Source organism: Juglans regia, chromosome 2 (genome assembly GCF_001411555.2).
Source record: "Juglans regia cultivar Chandler chromosome 2, Walnut 2.0, whole genome shotgun sequence".
Taxonomy (NCBI): domain Eukaryota; kingdom Viridiplantae; phylum Streptophyta; class Magnoliopsida; order Fagales; family Juglandaceae; genus Juglans; species Juglans regia.
Window position 1 is genome coordinate 12,054,161 of NC_049902.1, and position 27,669 is coordinate 12,081,829.

Genomic DNA, 27,669 nt, shown 5'->3' on the forward strand with positions numbered 1-27,669 from the left:
ACTAATCAAGGTTATGAGCAGTTTGATTATGAAAGATGGGAAAGCACCACTGCAATCAATAAATATCAGCCCCTAAGAATTACGAACTGAAAGTGACAAAATAACCTTAGCAACAAGCATCCGTAAGGCTATAATGGCTTCAATGCGAAGATTTGCACTGCCCCAATGTCCTCGTGCAGCCTCAGTATCTGCAGCCTTTGCACAAACAGTGTTGGAATTAGGGAACCTAAGCCAAAATGAAGTAAAGTACTCCAAACCGAATCAACAGCTGGGAACAAAAAAAAAAAGGTACTTTGAGAAGAAGTGATAGCCAATGTCCAACAGCAGCTGAAGCAGCTTCAGACCGAAGAAATGCTAGCAAACATTCTGGTGATTCTGAATGATGCTCCAAATTTTCGATAGATCCACTTTCTAAAAGTGAAGGCAAACCACAAATATGTTCACATGAGCAAGACTTATCTGAGCATGGGACTAAACTTGAAAGCAAAGTCCTAAAACACTTAATTATTCCTTCACGGAACTCTTCCGAAGCCTCTGAGGGACAAAGTACAGCACCATATGTCAATTTTTTTAGCACCACAACCATCTGCAAAAGCACATCATCAAATTTCATATAAGAGGAAAGCAAAAATAACAAAACACTGAATCAGGGGACAAATTTTGCTTAAAAAAAGGGGGAAAATTGCTGCAATAAATTTATGTTATCTAAGACTATTGTCACTGTCATCTTAAAAAAGATAGACATCTAAATGATTATCTATTAACCTGAAAGTGCTAGCCACACTTAAGCACAAATGCCGTCCAGAAACTAGGCACAAAGTGCAATGAGTAAGTGTGTGCCAGATAGAAGTCAAACAAATATTTATAATGAAAAAAATCCATAAATTATAATTAAAAGAAGGTTCTTTTTTTTTATAAGTAATTAAAAGAAGGTTTTAAAAGCAACATGTAAATATATTTAGCCTATTAACTCAATTTATTAGAGTATTATGCAACATGAAAATCAAGCGGTCAAGTAATTACACGATGTTTTTCAAAAGTGACTAATTAAATAAAATTTAAACATAACATTAATCTTAGCAACTTTCTCCGTACAATGGGTATGAATTTTCTCTCCATACGATCTTCGTTCCTCAATACCATTTTTCACGTTCACTAATTTTTTAATGTTGTTAGTAAGTTTCTTAGTGTTACTAGGGGTGTAATCTTTTAAAGATGGGACAACAAAAACTGATCCTCCTAAAATCAAAATTTTTTTAATTATCAATGGAAGGTGGTCAATGGGTGCGCATTGTAGAGAGCGACAGAAAGGTGGTGAAGGAACTAGTATTGGGCACATTTACTGTGCAATGGGTAGTGAAGACTCTATAGGATTGCTCCCGGTCGTATTGAGAAAGCCACTTCAGAAAATAAAGCGGAGGCTGCTATGGACGTCTTTGATTGGATGGAGACTGGTCATAGTTCAGTAAATATTTTAGTGGGCTTGGACAATGCTATGTATGAACGATCTTTTATATTTCATAGGAGATCTTGGTCCTTTATTTATAGTTCTTGCATTAACCAGCCCGGAATTAGGTGTACCATATTACAAGCTCATGTTTCTACCATCTCAATCTGTAATTACTTGAATGATGCTACAAATGTCTTGAAAATCGAAGTATTGATAGGAATACACAGAGTTTATCGGAACTTCTTGCGACAGCAGTAAACCTTCATAGCACAACGCAACTCAAATGATTACGGCAGATATTTGGCAAGTATAGAGTACAGCGGTGGTGGGAGAAGAGGCATCTTTATCATCCCTAAAGAAGTGGAAGGGAAGGGGAGGAGACAGTTGGCTTTGGAGCTGAGGGAGCTTTGTGACAGAGCACCTGACAATGTAACGAAAATTTCCAGTGTGACAAAAAGATTAGGAAAAGATGGAAAAGCACTACATATAAGCGAAGGAATTACAAGGCGGTGTTGGAAGGTCCGACAGGGGCGCAATGTCAAAACAGGGGCAGAAATGGAAATATGGGGGAGTGGTTTTGTATCCGTTGGAAACAACACACAACAAAACCAAAAAGAGGGCATACTTTGAATCATCTATGGTTCAGAGCTCAAGGCAAACACGAAAAGGGCAACTGTCGACTGTGCAGATTAAGTGAATAGGGACTTCAACTCTCTAAAAAAGCAACTGTTGGAGGTGAGAGATGCAGTGAATCGGCTTATAAGAGAGTGGATGAAGAAATGGGCCCTAGCATGAACATGGGCATAAAGCACACTAGACTCTTTAAAGATTGGTCTTTCGTGGGCAGATAAAAGGAAATTGAGTGGGCTGCGCTTTTCATGGGCCGAGAAAGGGAAATCAAGTGGGCAACGTTTTTCGCAGGCCGAGAAAAAGAAAAAGAAAGCCCCTCAATGCACAGGCAGCCCAATCCGCAGCTGGGGCAGGTCAAACATGTTCACATCAAAACTAGGTCTTCGTCCGGATTCGTGAACAACTCCTCGGCGCCGATGACTCTCAAGGAGGGGATTGCACAGAAACCTTCACCGAAACATGACGATCAGTGGCTGGCATCCTGACAGAGATTACGACGGCAATAACGCCGACGACATCCGTTACGGCTGTAGAACATGCTTTCGACGCAGGAAAAGACACTAGAGCAGTGGAAATTGACGGAAATGGCAACGGAAAGACACTCGAGACACCTCTGGAAGCATAGAAACACACAAAAGGAGGGTTGAGATTGACTAGGGCTTAGGTAGAGGAAGGGCATTGCGAAACAAATGTAGCAGGGGCAAAGCATGTACCAGAAATGTTAGGGGCTATGGTCTTGTACAATATTGATGGGATTGTGGGAGAACACTGTCAAGGGCCGAAATACGACATTGAAAAGGTACCCCCATATGAGCTTCATAGACAGTGAAGGAGAAACCTAGGAGGAAATCCATCCACTCAATTTTGTGCATCCAAGTAGAAACAACAATATCCATGCATCAGAATGGGTACTACAAAAGGTAAAGGAGATCCAACATTGTGTAAGGATCATGAGTGATGGCTTCGAGGACCAATTCATGGCCCTTCTTACAGCCATCAAGGCTGGACAAATAAACTCGGAAAATGCGTTCAATTCAACAAAGAAAAGAGTTAGAGACCTAAAAAGACTCAACTAGACAGTTAATTACGAAGCTAGAGAGAGGCGTCTGGGCCATGCAAGATCAAAGGGAAGGGCAACGGATGTAGCTTTATGAAGCCAGAAATCATTTCATGGAATGTAAGGGGGCTGAATGAGATGGAAATGCACCTCAAAATCAGAAATCAGCTTCGCAAATGGAAAGTAGACATTGTATGTTTACAAGAAATGAAATTGGAACTCATCACTTTCAACACAGAAGTTTGTGTGGATGTAGTCAAGTGGGGTGGCTTCATTTGCCATCCAATGGACCCTTGGAAGTCATCTTAGTGATGTGGGATCAAAGGGTGGTGGAGAAGATGGAAGACTGTGTGGGGGACTTCATGGTAGCTTGTTCGTTCAAGAGTGTTGTGGATGGATTTCAATGGGCCCTTGCAGGTGTTTATGGCCCAAATATAGACCATGCAAGAAAGTGATTATGGGATGAGTTGGCTGGTATAAAAAGCATATTCCTACCTTGGTGTATTGGAGATGACTTCAATGTAACTCACTTTCCGAGTAAGAGATCAGGTGACGCTAGCTCCAATTCCGCAATCATAGAATTCCCAAACTCCATCTTTGAGCACGACTTACTAGATCTTCCTCTTGCAGGTGGCTTCTACACTTGGTCAAATAACTAAGAACACCCCTCTTGGTCAAGGCTCGATCGATTCTTGGTATCAGCTGAATCCCTACCCAAATCTTATATAGAAGAGACTATCTAGGCTTTGCTCCGACCATTTTCCCATCCCCCTTGATTGTGGAAGTATTCCTGGATGCCCAATGTACTTTAAGTTTGAAATTAGAGGGGTTCATTGAGAGAGTCTGACAGTGGTGGTCTTGATACCACTTTGAAGGACACCCAAGCTATGTCATGGCTAGTAAATTGAAGGCTTTGAAGAAAGATCTGAAGGGTTGGAATGAGCAAGTGTTTGGCAATGTGGAAGGCCAAAAGCATACTCTGTTTGAAGAACTCAAGGGATTGGAGGGCGTGGAGGAGGTTAGGGAAATATCCGAAGAGGAGTAAGATCGTAATGCCCAAGTGTCTACAAAACTTGAAAGAGTTTCATTATTGGAGGAAATATCTTGGAGACAAAAACTGTGAACTTTATGGTTGAAGGAGGGGGGCAAATGCACCAAGTTTATCCATCAGGTGGCAAATTCGCATATGAAGAACAACACCATTGAGACATTGTTGGTGGAGGGGGTGGCTACTTCAAACCAACCAATGATCACAAATCATATTGTGAAATACTATGAGCACTTGCTTTCAGAAGAATTTTCTTGGAGGCCAAAATTAAAAGGACTAACCTTTGATGCTCGAGTTGCAAGAAGTAGCATGGCTTGAGGGACCCTTCAAAGAGATGGAGATCCAGAAAGCAGTAAAAAGTATGGAGGGAGGTAGGCAAATTCTTGACACAGTACTTATCGCAAACGAATGTTTGGATAGTAAACTCAAGTTGGGAGAGCCGAGACTTTTGTGCAAACTAGACATAGAGAAGGCTCATGACAAGGTCAATTGGAGCTTTTTGCTTTACATGTTTGAACGGTGTGGCTTTGGTTTGAAATGGTGTTCATGGATTACTCATTGCATCTCAACTGCTTATTTCTCTATCTTGGTGAATGGCACCCCTATGGGATTCTTCAAAAGCTCATATGGTTTAACACAAGGTGAACCTTTTTCTCCGTTACTATTTGTTTTTGTAACGAAAGTCTTTAGCAAAATGATCTTGAAATCAGAGTGATATTTCAGTATATTTCTGTACATGCTAGTTATCTCTATTTAAGATACAAGAGAAATATCAAAGAACGAGATAATTTCCTAGAATAAGAGCAGGAAATCTGCCTAACTAATTGACAGAAAACCAAAAACTTCCTAAATAGAAACTTCCTAAACAATATCTACCACTAATTACTCCACTAATTACTCCACTAATACAATATCTCGATATCTACCAGCAATTACTCCATTTCCATATTTATCGGGATTTCCACAGATCTCATGAGTTGTGGAGGGCGGTTTCCTTTGTAAATTTTCAAAGGGGGAGGCAAATATATCTCAAATATTATTTGCCGATGACACTCTAATATTTTGAGGCCAGAAACAATCATATTCAAGCTTTGAGGGCACTTCTTCTTTGCTTTGAAACTATTTCGGGATTGAAGGTGAACTTGACCAAATCGGAAGTAGTTCCGATGGGAGAGGCCACTAAGTTGGAGGGAGTGGTTTCCATCTTGGGCCGCAAGATATCTCATTTGTCGATGAAATATCTTGGCCTCCCCCTTGAGTGCACCATTTAAATCGAAATCAATTTGGGATGTTGTCTTAGAGAAAATGGAGCAAAAACTGGCTAGTTGGAAGAGGATGTACCTATTCAAGGGTGGTAGGGCTACTTTAATTAAATATACTCTATCCAACTTGCCAAGTTATTTCTTATCACTATTCTTGATTCCTACCCAGGTGGCCCAACGTATGGAGAAAATTCAGATAGATTTCTTACAATTTGTTGTGCAAATGGTTGTGGTGATACCATCAAGAACGGGGTACCTTGTAGAGAAATATAATAGAATCGAAGTACGGTGAAGCATGGGGAGGTTGGTGTTCCAATGAGGTAAGTGGGCCATATGGCGTGGGATTTTAGAAGCACATAAGAAGAGGATGGGATGCATACTTTTGAAATACCCAATTTGAGGTAGGTGACAAACTCAAAATCAAGTTTTGGTATGACATATGATGTGGCGACAGGACACTCAAGGAAGCTTATCCAAAAGTCTTTGGAATAGCAAAAATGAAAGAAGCCTCGATTGCAGACCTTTTGGTTACATCAAATAGTGCTCCTCAATGGAATGTCACTTTCTTTAGAAATGCACATGATTGGGAAGTCAACACAATATCGGAGTTTTCTAACTCATATATTCCACTCACATGAGGTGGGAAGTCGATGGCAAGATTTTCTAGCATCACTCCAAGAAAGGGAAATTCACCGTTCACTCCTTCTATCAAGCCATGAACACACATACAACAAACTCATTCCCATGAAAGAGTCTTTGGAAGACAAAGGCACCATTAAAGGCACTCTTCTTTGTTTGGACAGCTTCATTCGGGAAGATACTCACACTTGCCAATTTATGGAAACGTCGATTAATTGTCATGGAGTGGCATTGCAAGTGCAAAAAGAATGGGGAGTCAGTTGATCATTTATTACTTCATTGAGAGATTACCACGACCTTGTGGAATGACTTCTTCAATAGGGTGGGACTCACTTGGATGATGCCGAGAAAGGTGATCGATCTCTTAGCTTCTTGGAGAGGCCTTCAGGGTAACTCTCATATTGCATCAATATGGAAGATGGTCCCAATATGCTTATGGTGGTGCATTTGGAGGGAAATGAATGACAGAAGCTTCAACGATCAAGAGCGATCAATGAAAGAGCTTAGGAAATTGTCTTCCAATATTTACTTCATTGGTCAATTGTAATTGAGTTCAATGGAATGAGTTTTTCTATGAATTTCTTATATCACTGAATTAGCACGCTCAGGTGACGCTCTTGATATGTCCCGTATACCTAGGCTTATACCTAGGCTTTTGCCTATTCATATGATCAATAAAATTTTGTTTAATGATAAAAAAACATAACATTATATCCAATTCTCTTGTAGGTATTGAGTTCTATGCTAACGTAAGCAATCAAATATCAATCCATCTAGTAAGCTAATTCGGACAATTATGTTGGGTTCAAGGCATATAGATCACATTAGACAACATGTGTCATCATGACATGTAAATGATCTTCAATACCAACGATATACATAATAATATTTGTCTTAATCGGTTTCTAAGGCCTGGTTTGTTTTCATAGATGAGATAAGATGAGTTGAGATAAAAGTTAAAAGTTGAATAAAATATTGTTAGAATATATTTTTTTAATATTACTTTTGTTTTAAGATTTAAAAATATTGAATTGTTTATTTTATTTTGTGTGGAAATTTGAAAAAGTTGTAATGATTAGATGAGATAAAATTAGGTGAGATAAGTCAAGAAGTGTTGTGAAAACAAACCAGGCCTAAGTCTTGAACCGATATTTCAAAATATTTAAAAAAAAAAATAACAAAAGTGCACTTCTTGAACTTTAAGCTTACACAAAAAGTATTAAAAAATCGGCCAATGGTGCATTTTTGTAGCACACTTCACTTATGGTAAATGAAGCACTTTGACCTAGGCGCTTTTCGCTTATGCACACTTTTACCAACACTAAGAGGGAGAGTGTATGAAAGGGTAGATACCCATGTTTGGCTGAAAAGAAGAGGGAGGAGATAAGGGATAATGAATCTTCTAGCCCACAAAAACTTGTTCATCCAACGTTTGGTTGATTAGGGGAGGGAGATTTCTTTTTTTTGATAAGTGGGGGAGGGAGATTTCTTAAGTCTATAAAATTCAATTTACCCTCTTCAAACGATTTAAATGAAGGTATAGTTGCATAATTATATCTTCTATGCTCTCATTTTTCTCCTTTCCTTCTACAAAAGCATGCTAAGGAGGGTGAGGTGGACTCCTCACACCTCCCCCTCCTTTCCCTTCTCCCCTCCCCTTCCCCTCATACTTTCCATTCTCCGAACAGATAAAACATAAATTTAGTTTCGTCTATTAAGAAGTAATAAAATAAGAATTATAAATTTGATAAAAATGACTAATCCATGGGACTCACATACTGTGTCATGAGTGTAATGTGCTACAATGTCCAAAGAGTTCAACCTACTCTAAATACCCATATATCCAAGTGAAAAAGGAAAATTATAACATGGATATCAAATTAGGAAGTAGCATGTTGAAACCCAATAGTCTCAAAAGGTTACAAATTTATTTAAGAACCTAAAACTGTATTCTAGCACATAAACCAAGCCCTCACATCACATATTCTCAGATTGCTCGAAACTATTTGAAAAGAGAAGAAGAGGAAAATAGTCTGTATGACAAAATGTAATGATAGTTGGAAAAGAAGCATAATACTGAGGCTCAAGGTTATGTTCATAGAAAGTCTAAAATTTACGTTGAGAGAGAAAGACCTATAGAGCTGGAAGGAATATGGAAAACCCATTTTTATCTTAGATTTATTTATTTGCACAATCCTTATTTCAAACTAAGACCATTTCCATCAAATTATAAAATTTTTTTTTTCACAAATAAATAATCAGTTGCCTTGATAAACAGCACACCGAAGATATCAAACTTCTATTGATATTAGACAAGTCCAACTTGTATTGTTTGTAAAATCAGAGCACCTGATTCACAGATCGAAACTGACACTTCTTCAGAAGTTCTTCCAAACATTGAAGCACGCCCTCTGCCACATAATCGCTCACTTTATGAGGCATTCTTTGGACACCAGGAATCACGATTTTTTCTTCAACATTAACCTTCTGTGGAGATCTGCATTCAATTGCCGCATCCAACAGCAGCAGCAATGGGAACAAGGTGTAGCTGAAAAAGAGAAGAAGTACTGGCATATCAAGACATCAAGCACAAAATACATCATAGACCCCAACTATGGAAAATAATCAGAAATCAGAGCCATTTCTAATTTTGCTAATACCATTAAAGGCAGCATTAGTTGCAGCATATAACTAGCTAGGAAATTACAGCGTTGATAAAAATAAAATAATAAAATAAAAGTTTTAGTCGGCATAGGTAATGTCTATTAGTGGATTATATTTATTTTCAGCTTTTGGTATTTCAGGTAAAACCAAATCTGCCTCTAAACCTTGGTATTTTGATTCCGGTGCCACCAACCATATGACAAGTACCTCTAACTCTCTTGTTAATGTCTCACAGTATGCTGGTCCACTTAAAATTCACGCGCCAGATGGTAGTTCCCTACCTATCACTGCCGTAGGTGACATTTCTCCTTCCTTAAATAATGTTTTGGTGTCTCCTTCATTAAATACCAATCTGATTTCTATTGGACAATTAGTTGACAGCAATTGTAGAGTGTCATTCACTTCTTCTGGTTGTCTTGTACAGGATCAGGTGAACGGGAAGATGATCGCGAGGGGTCCTAAAGAGGGTCGGCTGTTTCCTTTATGTTTAGATTCCAAATCTGTTGAGTCAAAATCTTTCTCTTCGTTTTCTTGTAATGTTGGTACTTTGAGTGTGAAGGATTGGCATAGGCAGTTGGGCCATCCCAATTCTCACATACTTCATAAGTTGTCATCTTCTGGTTTAATAGGCAATAAAAATTTCTATTCTCTTGCTCAATTAAATTTTGATTGTGATACATGCAAGTTAGCTAAAAGTAAGGTTTTGCCTTTTCCTTCAAAAGGATCTCATGCCACTCGTGCCTTTAATGTTATTCATAGTAATGTGTGGGGTATTGCCCCGATAGAATCTCATGATCGTTATAAATATTTTGTGACGTTTATTGATGATTATACTCGTTTTACGTGGATTTACTTTCTTCACACTAAGAATGAAGTATTTCCGGTATTCAAGCGTTTCTTGGCTTATCTCACTAATCAATTCTCTACCTCTATTAAGGTTCTTCTCTCCGATTCAAGAGGAGAATATATATCTACTGAGTTTCAAATGTTTCTTCAAGATCAAGGAATTATTTCTCAACGTTCTTATCTATATACTCCACAACAAAATGGAGTAGCTAAAAGAAAGAATCGTCATCTTCTTGATATGGTCCAGGCTCTCCTAATTGATTCGGGTGTGCCCTCTCGTTTTTGGTGTGAAACTTTGTCTACTGTTGTATATTTAATTAATATATTACCTACTCCAGTATTAGACAATGTTTCTCCTTATTCTTTGCTATTTGGGCACTCCCCAGACTATTCTCAATTGCACTCATTTGGTTGTGTTTGTTTTGTGCATCTTCCATCTCACGAAAGATACAAACTTTCTGCTCAATCAGTCAAATGTGCCTTTTTAGGGTATAATTCTTTTCAGAAGCGTTTTGTTTGTTATGATCCTCAGGCTAAACGCATTCGAGTTTCTCGCAATGTGGTGTTCTTTGACAAACAACAATTTTTCCATACTCATCTAGACCCTATTCCTCCTAGTTTATGTGTTTTGCCAAATTTTTCAGATGAAGATACAACTTCTACACCAGCTTCTGCTTGGTTTAAACCTGGTTGTGTTTATACCAGGCGTAAATCATCTCATCCAGAAGATCTAACCGCTCTTTCTGCCCCTCCTGAGTATCTGCTCGTGCCTCCTGATCAATCCCTTGACACATCTTATGATCCACCACCACGTCGGCATACTTCTAGAGTCTCCAAACCCCCGGATCGGTATGGTTTGTCATCTCATTCTTCTATGTCTACTATACTTTCCTCTATTGTTATTCCCTCCTCTTATAAGCAAGCTATGGAACATGAGTGTTGGAGGGATGCCATGCAAGTAGAAATGGATGCACTAGCGGTCAATGACACTTGGGATATTGTGTCTTGTCCTTCTTCTACACCTATTGGTAGTAAGTGGGTGTATTCTGTGAAGCTTAGATCAGATGGGTCCCTTGAGAGATATAAAGCTCATTTGGTAGCTTTGGGAAATAGACAAGAATATGGGATTGATTATGACGAGACGTTTGCTCCTGTTGCTAAGATGATGACTGTTCGTCTCCTTCTTGCTATTGCCGCTTCTCAGTCTTGGCAATTGCATCAGATGGATGTGAAGAATGTTTTTCTTCATGGTGATTTAAAAGAGGATATTTATATGAAACTTTCTTCTGGTATGCCCCTTTCCTCAGCTAATGATATTTGTAAGCTGAAAAGGTCATTGTATGGTCTAAAACAAGCTCCTAGAGCTTGGTTTGAGAAGTTCCGCAATACCTTACTTGAGTTTCAATTCACTCAGAGTGCGTATGATGCTTCTTTGTTCCTTCATAAGAGTGATTTTGGTGTTGTTTTTCTGTTGGTTTATGTGGACGATATCATTATTACTGGATCCGATATCGAATTTATTCAAAGGGTTCAGATGCATCTTCATAGGGTCTTTCATATGAAAGATTTGGGACTATTGACTTATTTCTTGGGGCTGGAAGTTCACAATCAGCCACATGGGTTACTTATTAATCAACATAAATACACCCAGGACCTTGTTTAGTTGGCTAGGTTGGGGGAGACTACTTCAGTTGATACTCCTATGGAAGTCAATGTGAAGTATCGGAAGGATGAGGGTGATTTACTTTCTGATCCTACATTATATAGGAAGCTTGTTGGGAGTCTAATCTATCTCACTATCACACGTCCGGATATCTCATATGCTGTCCATATTGTCAGTAAATTTATGGACACTCCTAGGCACTTGCATTTAGTGGATGTTCGTTGTATTATCAGATACTTGATTGGGACCCCTAACCGTGGGTTATTTTTTCCTATTCGCACTTCTCTACAACTTATTGCTTATAGTGATGCCGATTGGGCTGGTTGCCCAAATTCTAGGCGTTCTACAACTGGGTGGTGTATTTTTCTTGGAGATTCACTCATCTCCGGAAAATACAAGAAGCAAGAGTGTGTTTCTAAATCCTCTACTGAAGCTGAATATAGAGCTATGTCAGCAGCATGCTCTGAGGTGATGTGGTTGCAGGGCATTCTTCAAGAGATTGGTTTTTCGCAAGACTAGCCAACTCCTCTTCATGGTGACAACAGTAGTGCCATTCAAATTGCTACCAATCCAGTATTTCACGAGCGTACCAAACATATTGAAGTAGATTGTCACGATATTCGTCAAGCCTATGAGGCTATGCTATTATTCTTCCTCATATCTCTACAGATCTTCAAGTAGCTGATATATTCACAAAAGCGATGACAAAACAGCGGCATCAATTCCTAGTTAGCAAATTGATGCTAGTAGATACACTGGCATCAATTTGATGGGGGGTATTAGTGAATTATATTTATTTGAATTAATTCCTATATTATTTATGTATTTCGGGTATAGATATATTTGTACAGCTGTATAGGATTTATATGATTTGTAAGTTGAATATTTAGATTAAGTAGATAAGTATGGGAAACATATCTTATCCAAGATTTGAATCCCTATAGGATAGGAAGTCAAATTTCGAATGGCTAATTGGGTGTAATCTATTTTGACTACTTAATGAATGAGAAGGAATAGGAGAGATTATTCAGTCAAAGAAAGAAATCTGTTAATGTCTGTACTCTTCAAAACTAATGCAGCACATAACTAGTTTGGAAATTATAGTGTAGATAAAAAAATAAAAAGCAGCACATAACTAGTTTGGAAATTATAGTGTAGATAAAAAAATAAAAAGCAGCACATAACTAGCTTTGAAATTACAGTGTTGATAAAAAAATATAAATAAAAATTTTTGGTCAACATAGGTAATGTATTTACTCTTCAAACATTATGTAAACATCTTTCTCTTCCACTTTCTGCACTGTATTTCTTTTTCCTTCATATAAACTGCATTCAGTTATCCATACTTTTTTTCCAAGTAAGATAAATTTACTAATGATGGAAAGGGATGTCAAGGTGTTTCAAATAAAAAGCTTTTAACTCCAACACTGATCTCTCATGGTCTCAAAGTTACTCTGATTTCTTTCCCTCCATAAGCACCATAGTATGTGCCAAGGAACCATCTTTCACATAGGAACACACTAATTATTGCTAAATTTCCCTTTTCAACTCGTTAAAAGCTCTACCACCCAAGAAGGCATTACACAATTGATCTCCAAAATATTGAAGATCATGCTCCAAGGATGCTTGTAATCTCACAATATAAAGAGGATGACCCATCATTACCTCACTTTTCCTACACATGCAACATAGGTTAATCACTATGATGCCATGTCTTCTCATGTTGTCTAAGGTGAGGATTTCCCCTAGTTCAACTATCCACATGACAAAAGCCATATTTCTCCAAGTGACACAGGAAAGGAGCCCTGACGTGATTACATAACACTTTGTAGTATGACTTCACTTGAAAAATGCCTCTCCTATATTGGGTCCAAACCATTTTATCATCACCATCTCGTCCCACTTTGCATGAGTATAGCCTCTCAATGAAGGATGAAAAGAAATCCCCTCCCAATTATTTGTGTCCCTGGTGAAGATGACACCCCATTAAGTATAATCATGTCAAGAATGATAGTGACCCATTGCATAAGCCTCCTTCATGCAAGCAATTCTAAATAGAATTGAAAATGTACATCTCAAGGATTAATCATCATACCACACATCATGCCAAAAGCATATCTCTAACCCATCACCCACCATATATCTAGTGAACCGGGAAAAGTCACCCCAACATCTTCTAATGTTCTTCCAAAGACCAACCCCAAAGACCCGTTCACCTCAAGTAAACACCAACCTCCTCCATGCTCCCATATTTTGTGTGTAGTTGACACATTCTAAAGGCTCATAGATTCATGGGCATAACACTGAAGCCGTTTCCCCAGAAGGGACCCCCTAGCCCACCTTTTTCTATCAGCAAACACACCTTAGCCCATTTCACAAGATGGAACTCGGTGCCCTCCCCCGTCCCTCCCCATAAAAGATTCCATTGTAACTTCTCCAAATGGTTAGCAACTTCGTTAGGATGTGGAAAATGAAACAAAATAGGTGGACAAGTTGGAAAGCATGCCTTTAATCAATGTACTCCTTCCACCCTTCAGTAAATATATCCGCTTCCATCGAACCAGATAAAAAAAGTCCACTGCTATTAGTACAACATTGTAGCAAGAATGTTTCGTTTCCTTCTCACGAGTGGTCCACAAAATCTTTAACTCCCGTCATCTGTAAAAGAGCCTACACTGCAAGTATAAGCCACTATATGCTCAGTTTCCCCATAGAAAACGACCAACCCCCCCCCCCCCCTCCCGCGGGAGGAACACTCGGTGACATTTTGTTCTTTTGATATGTAAGAAAGACACTTTTATTCATCGAATGAAATAGACAAAGCCCGTGTACATAGGGTGTATACAAAAGAAAGCACCTAATTACATTCTAAAAGCAGAAAACGAAGACAAAAAATTATTAGCAGACCCTCCATTAAGCACAATAGCAGAAAACCATTGAAGTAAAAAGAACGCAAAAAATTCCAGATTTCCTCCAAAGTGAGCTCCTTATTATTGAAGCACCGCTCATTTCTTCCCCACCAAATACACCACAAAAGACACAAAGGAACCATCTTCCATGCAGCAGCCACTTGAGGACAACTATGAAGCCCATTCCAAGACGCACATAAATCTACTACTTTCATAGGCATCACCCAATCTAGCTCAGCTCTACTAAAAACACCATCCCATGAAGCCTTAACCACCTCAGAGTGCCAGAAGTAAACGATCCACAGATTCCCCATGTTTCTTACACATTAAGCACCACTCCATAACAACAAATCCACACTTCCTTAAATTATCGATTGTCAAAATGTTCCCAAGCGATGCTGTCCATATAAAAAAAAAAAAAAAGACTTTGGAAGGCACGTGAGACCTCCAAATACGCTTCCAAGGAAAAGGAGGGCTATGCTGAACAGTCAACACCTTATAATATGACCAAACCAAAAAAATTTTACTACCTGTAGGCTTCCATAACAATCTGTCCCTCTCATTACCTCCAATACCCAGGGAGTATAAGAAGCTGTAAAAATCAGAAACCTCATCAAGTTCCCAATCCTGTACAGCTCTAATAAAACAAACATCCCACTGCAAGGTTCCATTAGAACAAACTAACAAATCTAAAACGGATGCTTGCCGATGAGCTACCATATGAAAAATAGCCGCCAAAACTCTATAAAGGGCCCGCTCACCACACCAAACATCAAACTAAAAACGGATCTTTGGACCCTCTCCAACAGCAAATTAACATGTTTAACAAAGCTCTCCCACCCCTTTCTAATAAATTTCTAAAGACACACAACATAAGCCCCCCTAGCCTCCTTAGAACACCAACCCCCCCAATCACTCTCATATTTCCGATCTAAAACCTCCCTCCACAACGATTCCCCTTCCAATTGATACCTCCACAGCCACTTACCCAACAAATCCTTGTTGAAACTACTCAGATTGCGAACCCCCAAACCTCCATTTGCAATAGGAGAACAAACTCTATTCCGACTAACAAGATGGAATTTAGTCTCCTCTCCCATTCCACCCCACATAAATGAACGAAATATATTTTCAATCCGGTTTGCCACTCCTGCAGGCAATGGAAATAAAGAAAGATAATGAGTCGGGAGGTAGGAAAGAGTACTTTTAATAAGAGTACTTCTACCCCCTTTTGATAAGTACAGCCACTTCCAAACCGCCAATCTTTTCTCAATCTTCTCAACCACCCCATCCCAAATATTCTTAGCCTTGAAAGACGCCCCTAACAGAAGACCAAGATATTTCATAGGTAAAGAAGCAACTTTATAGCCCAAAAGATCCGCCAAACAGTTAATATTCTGCACCTCCCCCACCATAACCATCTCCAACTTACCCAAATTCACCTTAAGTGACATGAATCACTGAACCCCGTATCTGTTTCAAAAACAAACTTCGCTTATATGAACAGCCTCCTTGTCACTTACATGTCAAAGACGGGTGCTTTCAGAGCTATTACAAACAACTTCAATTATCATCTTGCATTCAGACTCATGTTTCTGAATATCTATTTCCATCAAATTATGAAAACCCAAATTATCCTTGCTGTGTTACTTTTTATCTAAAAGAAACAAAAACTTGTTATCGATTTTCAGTTATCAATCCCTTGCTAATGTCTTCTAATGCTTATTTCTACTCATTCATTGAAGCCTCCATATACTGTATACTAAGTTTCAATGAAGCAATCAGTCTGTTATTAAGTGTAGCAATAAAGGATGCTTTCACAGCTTAAACACAGAATGAAACATCTAGCTGGAACTTCGTTATGACATCACTAGATTCCATCAAGTTTCCAAAACAAAAGGGGGACTGGGGACCATGAAATGGATCCTCTTAAAGTAACTCCTGGACAAAAGCTGCAGCTGTTTTGGGTAAATCCTCTTTATTTGATTAAATTCAGTCCCTCTAAGTCTTTGATTAGACATTGGACATTCTCCCAAGTTCATTAAGTACAAATTATAATTAACAAAAACAGTTCTAGTTAACATTTTATGTTTCAAACCCATGACTATTTGAATTCAGCATGTTTTAGGACGTGCCAAACAGCATGTGAAACATTCCTAATCAGTATCATAACCAACATTCCTTTTTCTCAGTTGATTAAATTTTACTTCCAGCATAAAAAACCCCTAGGGGTTGGCTCAAGTAGTAAGGACCTTGGTTTTGGTGGTATGCTCCCTCCAAAGTCTAAGGTTCGAATCCTCTCGAGTGCAAATAATTTCTAGGGGCCATCAGACTAAGGGATTTTTCCCTTGAATTACCTTATGTGCACTTGCGGAAAACTCCTTGCCGAGAGCCTGTGCACCCTCAGGATTAGTCCGGACACTGTTCTCGAGCACCGGGTGGGGTGCCAAAAAAAAAAAAACTTCCAGCATAAATCAACATTTGGCGCTACCAATAACTTGAGAGTATCATAGAACTTTTCTCTTTCTAAATAGTAGATGAACACTAACTTGCTTCTAGATAGAAACACAAGACAGATTACAAACTAATACAGATTAAGCAGCATGGTGGCTACAATATAAAAACAGAAAGATAACAAGAGAACACCTATACATATATAAGATTCCATAGCCTCCTACTCTACCTCTACCACTGCTCACCCCCACCTCAGCCCCACCCTTCCGCTCCCTGAATATTTATCTTCCTCTTTCTATTCCATTCATACAATATTTGTCCATGTAGCCACATTCCATCCACATGTATGTCGATTTAATCTCAAAATCTTGGGAGGCGGAGGGAAAGGATTTAAGGGAAAATACCCATTGGATGTGTGAGTGACCTACCAATCTAAAAATATGGAAGCGCTCAAAACATATTCAACACAAGTGAAGATAAGTTTTTGATAGGTAGCACAAGTGAAGATATGTTACAATAGTTTCATGAATAACATAGTATTCAACACCAAAATAGATCCTCGTAATAAGTATTCTTGATACTTCCATTTGAGTAGACCATCTGATTGGAAGTTTCATTTACTTACTAACTAGAATAGGAGCAAAAATATCGCAGTGAATTCTCTCTTCCTTAAGGTTTGTGTCCATGGGTTTCACTCAATCAAAACACCCATAGTCAATATGGGGCTTGTGACCTTTTCTGAAGCCTATTCTTAATCAAACCTTTCAAATTCAAAGCTAGCTTCTTTAGAACTAGATACAAATAACAGTTCGTTGATAATTTCACCTATTCCATTATCTTCAGAACATTGCCACAATTTCATGGACGTTTGTCCAGTGTTTGCCAGAAATACAATCACAACAGCAAGTTGGTATTATTATAAACCACATCAAGCTAACCCCATTACTCCTTTCAACAATTCTTTTTTTATTCTTTTTATCAGTACTCCTATCAACAATTCAAGCCTTCAAAAATTTAAACAGCTTATATTGCATTCAACTAGTGCCCAACATCGGTTTCTTAAGCATAACTAGAATAGACGCGGAAGGAAATTTCTTCATGCAGTATTTAATCCATCCAAAGTTCCAGTAGTTTTGTAGCAAACCATGCATTGAGCACAAAAACCATAATTACTTTATACGAGTACCTTTATTCACTTAACCTTACCATATCTATGAAATTTCTTATAAAGAGATAACCCCTATTTCCACCAAGAAGCCACCTTCGACAGAATAATCATAGCCAAGCTTCCTCTTACACCACTAATTCCATATCAATATGGTGCCAAAGTAAATTCACGTCATTCAACACCTCATAGGTGCAAACAATCCTTTAAGGCCACACCCCCTAGTGAAAAGCCAGCGACTTAACCAGTTCCGTATAGGGAAACTTCCGAGAGTGCAGTGCACGGGACCGAGGTTTACTCTGTAAGGGTGGGTCCGAAGGGCCATTCTTTGGAGAGTTTCCCGACATAAAAAATAAAATAAAATAAAATCACGTCACAAAATTCACACTTATGGCCAAAACTTACACCTTCAACCAATCAAAACCATAAAATAAGACAAAAACTTTTGTCCATAAATGTTTCATCAAAATTTTATCACGTCACAAATTTTCATTGCCAAGGCAACCAAAAAAAAGATTGAAAGTGCAGCTCAAGAATTTCAATTTATTTATGCAAAATAAATAACTTTGTGTTATACACCAATCGTCTCAATTCCCAATAGAATTCACAAGTCTATTCTGCAAAAAGCATAATGCATTCGCATATACCCTATATGTGTATGTACAAATGTATGTGGAAAATTGCATCATATACCCTATATGTGTATGTACAAATGTATGTGGAAAATTGCATACTCGAAGAAGGGCTGGAGAACAGACGGCTGAGAAGTGCGAAGGATTTGCAGCATAGCGGGGATTGCGTAGGAATGCTTGTTGGGGTTTTGAACAAGGTCCAGAAGCTCTACGCAGTGGGCTTTTAGCTGTGAAAAAATGCTGCTGCTTCTTGCCTCTTCTCCTTCTTGTTCTTGAACTTCTTCTTCATCCGTGAATCCGCAGTTAATTCTATCGGTTTCGTCCATTTCGAAGGCTCAGATGAGGAAACTTGAGAATACTCTACTACCCAAAATAGTCTTAATCACGGAGAGAGAGAGAGAGAGAGAGAGAGAGAGAGGGGGAGCGAGAGAGAGAGGCACAGACGCAGAAAGAGACTCAGGCGGCAAAGGCGTGGCAGTGGGCTGGCGGACGTCGTGGGAAGGGGCGGCAGAAAACTCACAGAGAAGAGAGAGAGGCTACGGGGGAGAGGGCGAGGGGAGGTTTCGGGAGAGGTAACAGGCGAGGGGGTGTTATGAAGTATGAACTCAGAAGGTTTCGACAGAGGAGTACTTGCGTTCTGAACTGGAGTTGGAGGAGCCTTCATCATACGGGTCGTTTTGGTGTAACTTGTAAGGAAGAAGAGAAGCAAACGCGGCAGCATCAACTTGAAGCAGACGCACCGTTTTAATTACAATCTTAGTGGAACGAGTCGTTTTAATAGTTTTTTTTTATATATATATGAAAAATTCATATATTGCATCAAGGATTACAAAAAATTCTTATCAGCCCAAATAATTTGGGCGATAGAATTAGTTACATAATTCCCCCATACAACTAAATCCTCAAAACATTCCATGTAAGAGTGTTCATCCAGGCCGGATTTTTTCCCGGCCCGATTCGAAACCTGAATTACAAAATTCGGATTAATCCGGGTCAGATCCGATTTATGAAACCTGGGTTCCGAATTTAACATCCGGTACCCGGGTTATATATAAAAACAAAAACCCTCATTCTTGAATCTTCCGTGAGATGTCCTCTCTCTCTAGCTCAAACTCCAACTCCAAACCCTCATCCCAGACTCCCTAGCTCTCCATCTCTCTCTCTCACCCAAAGTGTCAAATAGAAACCCTAGCTCCGAAACCACAACCATCACCTTCGGTGCTATCAAAGGCCACCGTCCACAGAAGACAAAAGCCTTTTCGCTACTCTCGATATGTTCCTCTCTCTTTCTCTCTCTATTTTATTCGTTTAGATCTCTTCTCTTAGGGAAAGGTTTCTTTCATATCTAGAGTGTGTTGGGAAAGCCGAAACCCTAGCCATCATCGCCAGTGACTAGTAGAGCTGTCGTTTGGCTAGATCTTTTCTTTTCTTTTTGGGTTTTATTTCATCACCCAGATTTTTGTATAATAGATAAGAAGTAGCTACTCCATATATATTATAAACATGATTATTCGATTGTGATGGGTTTTAGACTTTGGGGTGAAAGTGATGGATTAATGTTTTCTTATATCTCCTATTTTTTTGTTTGTTTTCTTGTAGATACTGCTCTGAGGCTTAGGAGTAACACCGTCTATTCTCATCAGAAGCGTAACATCTGGTTGCTGCCAAAAACGAACCATGAGATTAGGCTACCAAAGGAGTGGACTTATTGATTCCCGTTTCAATCTGTGTTCTTCATATCCTTATTTTTTGGGAGTTTTAGGAAGCAAAAGAAATTTGGAAGCTTTTAGTTTGCTATAGGAATAGTTATATTAAGATACAGTGTCTGAAAGAATGAAGAAAGAAATGGTGAAGAAGATGAAAGAATAGGTTTTTGGGTGTAGGTTTAGAGGTAATAAATGTCGAATTCGATGAAGCTACAGCTCTTGTTCTTTCAGTTGGGCTCACACGAGGAAGTGGTGGATGGGATTTTTTTTTTTGTAGTTTGGGAATAAGCTTTGGGATCGATTGGAAGAAAATCGTGGGGTTAAAGAGGAGAGGTTGGAGCCCATTATGTTTTGTTTAGTATGGTGAAATTACAATCATCATCCAATCTCTTCTCCCCTAAAATTTGATTCCCAACCTGTCTTACTCAGCATATGCATATTACAAAAAAATTTAATAAAATAAAGGCTTTTACTTGAAGAAAAAAAAACTCGGGTACAACCCTAAACCCGGATTTCCGGGTTTCGAAAACCCGAATCCACCCAGGTTCCGGCCAGGGTCTGACCCGGACCAACCCAGTCCGGGTTCCGGCCTGAGTTTAAAACCCAGGTTCCGGTCCAGGTTTACTCGGGTTCTTAGGTTAAAACCCGGATGAACACCCCTAATTCCATGCTAATCTAGCAAGTTTGTGAGCACCTCTATTACCCATGCGATTAACAAAATGACAAGATCAAACATCAAAATAAGACATAAGTCTTTTAACTTCCATAACCAGATTTCGAAGACTTGAAGAAGCAGCTGATTCTTTTTATAACTCATCAACCAATATCATGCAATCTGATTCTAATAACAGATGAGTAATACCTCTTTCAAAGCACAACTATAAACCTCTTAGCATTGCCACCAATTCTATTGTTTCTGGATCTTCAATAAAATGTTCCACCTTACTTGCTGCAAGTATTACATCCCCCCTCTCATCCCGAAGTATGACCCCAATACCAGCTTTCATAAGGTCAAATAATAGAGCACCATCGACATTAAGTTTGAGAAAACCCACTAGTGGAGATCTCCACTTACACCATACCTTGATCTGATGTGTTCCTCTATGCTGTGAGGGAACTTTGTGATAGTTTTGCAAAGAGATAGCATTGTCAACAACCTGTTTAGGAGTAAGTGAAGTAGATTCATGAAACTTTTTATTTCTTCTAAACCAAAAGCTCCATGCTATCAAGAAAAAAGGGTGGCTTTGGAATAGGAAACAGAGCAGGCAAGTAGCACATCCATATTTCAGTTAAATGAGAACAATACACAATAGCATGTGCAAATCTTCATTCTTCTGAGTACACAAACTACACTTTGGATCAATATCCACATGTTTCTGAAGCAAATTTGAACAGGTTGGGAAACAATCTCAACATACTTTCCATGCAAAGATCTTTATTTTATGTGGTAACTTCGTCTTCCCAATAGCTTTCCATAGCTTATTAAGGTTACTGCTCGTAGAGCTCTCCCTTACCAAATTATCCTTCCTATTTTGAATCATTGTATGCACTACAAACACTGAATTCACTACTCCTTTCTGCCAACAAGATCCACTTATCTTCATAACCCACTGGACATATGATAATCTTTAAAATTTATGCAGCTATCCTTGGATTGAAGAGAGCCCTTACTTTATGAATATCCCACCATCTTGTTTCCAAATTGATAAGAGAATCCATAGTTGTTGGTAAATCAATTTGGTTCCACAGCATGACCAAGATGAAAATTTTTGTAACTTGGAACCCATGGATCATGCCAAATATTAATAGTCGTCTCATCCCCTACTCTTTTTTGACAATCCTGTTTGAGATAAGCTCTTGGTTCCCATATCCCTCTCCAAGCACATGAAGGACTATAGCCTAAGTTAGACTTTAAAAAATCTGTTTTTGGAAAGTATCTTGCCTTAAAAACCTAATACAACAGAAATTCTTTTTATTGAACAAGTCTCCACCCTTGTTTAGCAATAACGGTCATGTTAAAAGGCTTTAGATCTTTAAAACCCAACCCCCTATAAACTTAGAGCAGCACATCTTCTTCCAACTGATCCAGTGAGTCTTCTTATTACTCTCAATTCTATCCCACCAAAATTGAGCCATCAAAATTTTCAACTCTTTACATAAACAATCAGGTAGTCTAAAACAACTCATAACATATGTAGGAATCAAGAGGGCCACTGCTTCAAGCAAAACCTCTTTTCCTCCTTGTGATAATTGTTTTTCCTTTCAACTTTGTAATTTTCTCCGAACTCTAGCCTTAATTTCAGAAAAAGCGAAAGACTTTTTCTTTCCTACCATTGGAGGCAATCTTAAATACTTCTCATATTGTTGCACAGTACTACCTCCCCACAAGTTCTTTAACTCATCCTGCACATCTTCACCCACATTTCTACTGAAAACCATACTAATCTTATCCATATTTAGTTTCTGTCTAGAGGCCAACTCATACCTTTTTAACAAATTTTGAATCTCAAGGTTTGTGCTCAAATCAGCTTTGCAAAAGATGACACTATTATGAGCAAACAACAAATGGTTTAAAACAAGAGCGCCTCTACAAATTCTTATGACAGATACCACTAATTCAACTACTACTTGTTTTAATAGATGAATAAGACCTTCCGTACATAGAAGAAATAGATAAGGAGACAGTGAGTCCCCTTGTGTCAAACCTCTACTTGGTTTAATACATCCATTTGGCACCCCATTCAACAACATAGAAAATGAGATTGAAGAAGCGCATAGGATAATCAGTTTAATCCACCTTTCTTCAAACCTCAGTTTTATCTTAATCATTTTCAAAAAGTCCCCCTCAACCCTATAATAGGTTTTGCTCATATCTAATTTAATAGACATATAACCCTTCTTTCATTTTCTTTTCTGCCTTAAAAAATGCATAATCTCATAAGCAACTAATACATTATTAGTGATTAATCTACTTGGCACAAAGGCAGTCAGTGTCTCAGAGATAATACTAGAAAGAATAAGCTTCAATCTATTAGCCACCACCTTCAAAATGAGCTTATAAAGAACATTGCACAAACTAATAGGACAAAAGTCTGCCACTTTTAAAGGAGTCTGCTTCTTAGGAATAAGGCAAATGAGTGTGTGATTTAGGTCCTTAGGAAAGACCCTAGAATTAAGAGCCCCTAAAATTGCCTCAGTAACAGAAGTACCAACAATATTCCAATGCTTTTGATAGAAGATATGGGACATACCATCAAGTCCTGACGCTTTTGTGGGATGCATTTGTTGAAGCGCAGTGAAGACCTCCTTAGTAGTATAAGGTTTCAACAACACCTCGTTCATTTGAGCAGTCACTATGGACCCAAAATTTGCAATAAAATTCACACAACCTCTCCTATCAGAACTTGTAAAAATTTGTTGAAAATAGCTCACAATTAGAGCCTCCATATCCTCTCCTTCTTGCCAACAACCTTGATCATCTTGCAATCTCTTAATAGTGTTCTTTTTCTTTCTGTAAGAAGCCTTAGAAGGGAAGTACCTCAATTTTTGGTCTCCTACCTAAATCCACATTGCTTTAGATCTCTGATGCCACATTACCTCTTCTCTCTCTAGCCACTTGTGCACCTCCTCCCTTGCTTGTAAATTAGCTTGGACATTCATACCTCTGGGATCCTTCTCTTGTAGCACCATTAATCTCTTCTTTACTTCATTAATCTTGAACTTCACATTTCCTAAACTGATTTTATTCCATTTCTTCAGTCTTTCCCCCACAACCTTCAATCAGCTCCATAACCTATTGCAAGCCACCATTACCCTATATTCCTCCAAGTATCTGCAATTATTCTAGAACAACCTTCTTCCCCCACCCACATGGATTCAAGCCTAAAAGGTTTTTGACCCATCCATCCAGAATATAATCCAGCAGTATCCACCCACAAAGGAGTATGATCAGAGTAAGCAATACTACCCTGAACTACAATTGCCATAGGATTCTATAAACACCATTTTGCATTTGCCAAAGCCCTGTCTAACCTTTCACTAATGCAATATGACCCTTCCCTTCGATTGGACCAAGTACAAGGTATACCTTGAAAACCTAAGTCCCTTACTTCACAATCATTAATAACTTCTCTAAAATCATTCATCTGCCATTATGGTCTATCACTGCCACCCCACTTCTCAGATCGAGTGATTATTTCATTAAAATCACCAATTAACAACCATCCTAATCCATCATTGCATTTCAAAGATCTCATTAAAGCCTAAGTATGATGCCTCTTGGTCACCTCAGGATAACCATAAACTCCTGTCAAATACCATTGGCTTCTACTCTGATCATTATTCACTACTAAAGCATGAATGTGAATTTTGGAATAATTCAATACAGATAAATTAATATCATGCTTCCAAAATAATTCCAACCCACCACTATGCCCCTCACTACTAACAGCTAAACAATTAGAAAAACCAATTCGAAACTTACACTTATGCATTTCAGAAACTTGTAATCTTGTCTCCTGAATGAATAATATGTCAGGATCTTCCTTCACAACAAGGTCACGAAGGGCTCGAATTCTACATGGATTCCCAAGCCCACGTGAATTCCAGCTCAAGGTTTTCATTGTTCTCGGCGAGGCTATGAAACAACCTCCACCGATAACAAAATGTTGTCTTCTAGCGTTTCTAATGAAAGTTTGGAAGTTCTCTTCTGAGTCTTTGCCACTTTTTCTTCATCCTCCAAAACTTTTCTAGATCTTCTTTCTCTGCAGCTTCCTTCACACTTTTGTATTTGAACACCCAGAAAATGTCTTCGCACTCCCATTCTTCCCAATCGGGACGTTGGTACTTCAGTTGGAGAAAAGTCTTCCTAAAACAGGCCAGGTTGTGTAATAGATGATGGGCCCATAAGTCCCGGCCCATTAAGAGCCATTTTTGCTTTTGGCCTCAACATTGAACTCTCATTCCTATCCATGTCAACCGTTACAACAGATTTTTGAATATCCAACACCCCTCATCTCACGCAACGATCAAAACCTCCCAATTCTACACATTCTGCATTCTCCTCCATTGAAATTGAATGCAAAAATTTATCCACAGCGTGATTGGCTCCAATAACTTCCTGATTTTCAGTTACATCCGGATTCTCCATTACACCCTTATCCGTTGTTACTCCCTAAAACTCCACTGCAACTAATGAATGTGTTTCCTGATTCGATGGACTACTTTTCAGTACTGGCTTTGTCGGTGGCGACACTGGTTCAACCCCTCTCTTCGACTGTTTTTTCTCCCTTCCACGATCAGCAACATAACTACCTCACAACCAAGAACCATAGGGAAATCCATCAGCTTTGTACACAGATTGATTTTGCTGCCATCGATCACACTCCCGATGTCCATGCCCTAAATAACCACAACGATAGCAGAAATCTGGTAATTTTTCATATTCAAAATGAATCCAACATGGAAAATCCAATCCCATATTAATTTTCTTTCTGCGCATCAATAGCTTCGTCACATTCATACATACACGAACACGCATAAACTTTCCCCACTCCAGCGCATCAAGTTCCAAATCAACTTCCTCAACTCTACCCAAAGCACTTCCAACCAAATTTCTCAAGTATTGATTTCTTGCCATAAGAGGAAGATAAAAAAATACTTACCTAGAAAGAGGCCTCTGTCATACGCACTTACTGAGCATGTTGATGTCTATCTAATTTTTTAAGCAACACAAGTTGCTTATCAAAAGACCATGGACTCTCCCACAGCACTCTCGCTTTATCTCTATCATCCTCAAATTCCACCAACACCAGAACAACATCAAGATCACAAAATTTGATGGATTTTACAGGCCTCCAAATCTCATATCGTATTCTTGAAAGCCTCCTTGTTGTAGTGTGTACTTGTCAAAAGTTTCATGATTAGACATTTGGTACCCTTTGAAAGAACATCCTCGATCAGTCTGGAATCAACTTGTAATTCCTCCTCTTCCTTCTCCGTTAACGATAGCTTGTCATACAAAGCATTCAATTCAGCATTCATTGTGAAATTTCCCCTCAGAATAGAATCCAAACCTTCGTGTAACCAAAAAACAACACCTTGATAAAACCTGTATGAAGACAGGAGTCCAGACCCCTACCTAGAGAAACCTAAAAGGGGAGCAGTTGGAACTTTTTAAAATAAATTTAACATTTCGATGCGACCAATATCCATTTTAGAAGTATGCAATAACATTATTTTCCTAGAAAAACTCTATGTCCAATCATTTTTTCATACTCTTTACGCGTTCCACTGATGTGATTAGCTACGTCAATTTTTTTAATATAAAATAATTACTTGGACCAATCACATCAGTGGAGTGCGCAAATCAATATTTTGAATACCGTACCAGATGTCGTACCGGTCAAGGCACTGTAACAAAATATTTCGATACCGGTACTGTTTCGTATACCATTTCGGGATAGTCGATATATGAATAAATTATATATATATATATTATTCCAAAATAATAGTATATATATGCATAAATTATATATAAATTATAAATAGTCTATTTTGAATTGTGGGTCAAAAAATGAGCTTGTAGTTTGAAAAAAAAAATTGAAAGCCGAAATACGAGCTGGTACTAACCAAAATATAGGTCGGGACGACCATTTGTATTTTTTTATTTTTGGGGTGCCATGTTGGTGTCTGTTTTTGTGTGGTTTAGTCAGAAAGGAAATATATGAGTGAAGGCAAGGAAGAAAAAGGGTATGAAACAAGTCTATAAGAATTTGAGAATCTAGAGGTTGGGTGCCTCGAATCATCCCTATGTAACTTTTCCTATTATCCAAAAGGGTAGTGCAATTGTGCCACCCAAGTTTGCCCACTTTGCGTGCCCCTAATGCAAATTACACTTACTTTCTGGTTTTTCTTTTAAACATCTTTAAAAGATTTTTTAAAAAAAAAAACTAATACATTAATAGTCATTTCCTTAACCATTAAGTAATTTTATTTTAAAAATAAAATAAAATACATAAGCGGTCAAATTGAAGGGATAAACTTATGCAGCATATTATCATTTTACTATCCAAAAATATCAATATTTTGATTCAGTTTCTATTCCATTTAATCCTTACACTCTCTATTACCGTTCTATAGCATCATAACAGGGGTGAGAAATGAAATGTTACTTATTATCTCCTCACTATACACTAACATGTGATTTGACATTTTTATCTTTTTATTTAAAGACGTATATTTACACATCGATATGTATGTATTTAAATAGAAGGATAAAAATGACAAATCATATGTTGGTGTGTAATGTAGAAGATAATAAGTAAAATTTTTCTTTTCAAAATGAAATGAAAGGAAACATTTTGGTAGTGAGAGAAAAAATAATAAAATATTAAGATGACTCAACTACATTTGTTCGACATATTATTGAACCACTACTCGATAGGAGTTTGTTGCCTAAATTTTAGTAAAAATATTTAACTTTTGACAAAGAAAAACCCTCTCCAAATATTTGTATGAAATATTTGGGATTTGAACGGTAGCTG

The 27,669-nt window shown here is 38.3% G+C and overlaps 1 protein-coding gene across 1 annotated transcript in view; it reads right to left on the reverse strand.

Moving 5' to 3' along the window:
• The window catches only part of LOC108987186, a 64,715-nt gene extending 45,638 nt beyond the window's left edge, over positions 1-19,077 (reverse strand). The window contains exons 1-4 of the mRNA XM_018960062.2: positions 18,522-19,077; positions 8,436-8,634; positions 293-586; positions 106-195 (exon numbers count right to left, since the gene is read on the reverse strand). Of these exons, the coding sequence (XP_018815607.2) occupies positions 106-195; positions 293-586; positions 8,436-8,634; positions 18,522-18,745 (807 nt within the window). The 5' untranslated portion in view covers positions 18,746-19,077. The remainder of the gene's footprint in view (positions 1-105; positions 196-292; positions 587-8,435; positions 8,635-18,521) is intronic.
• Between the last annotated feature and the right edge of the window lie 8,592 nt (positions 19,078-27,669).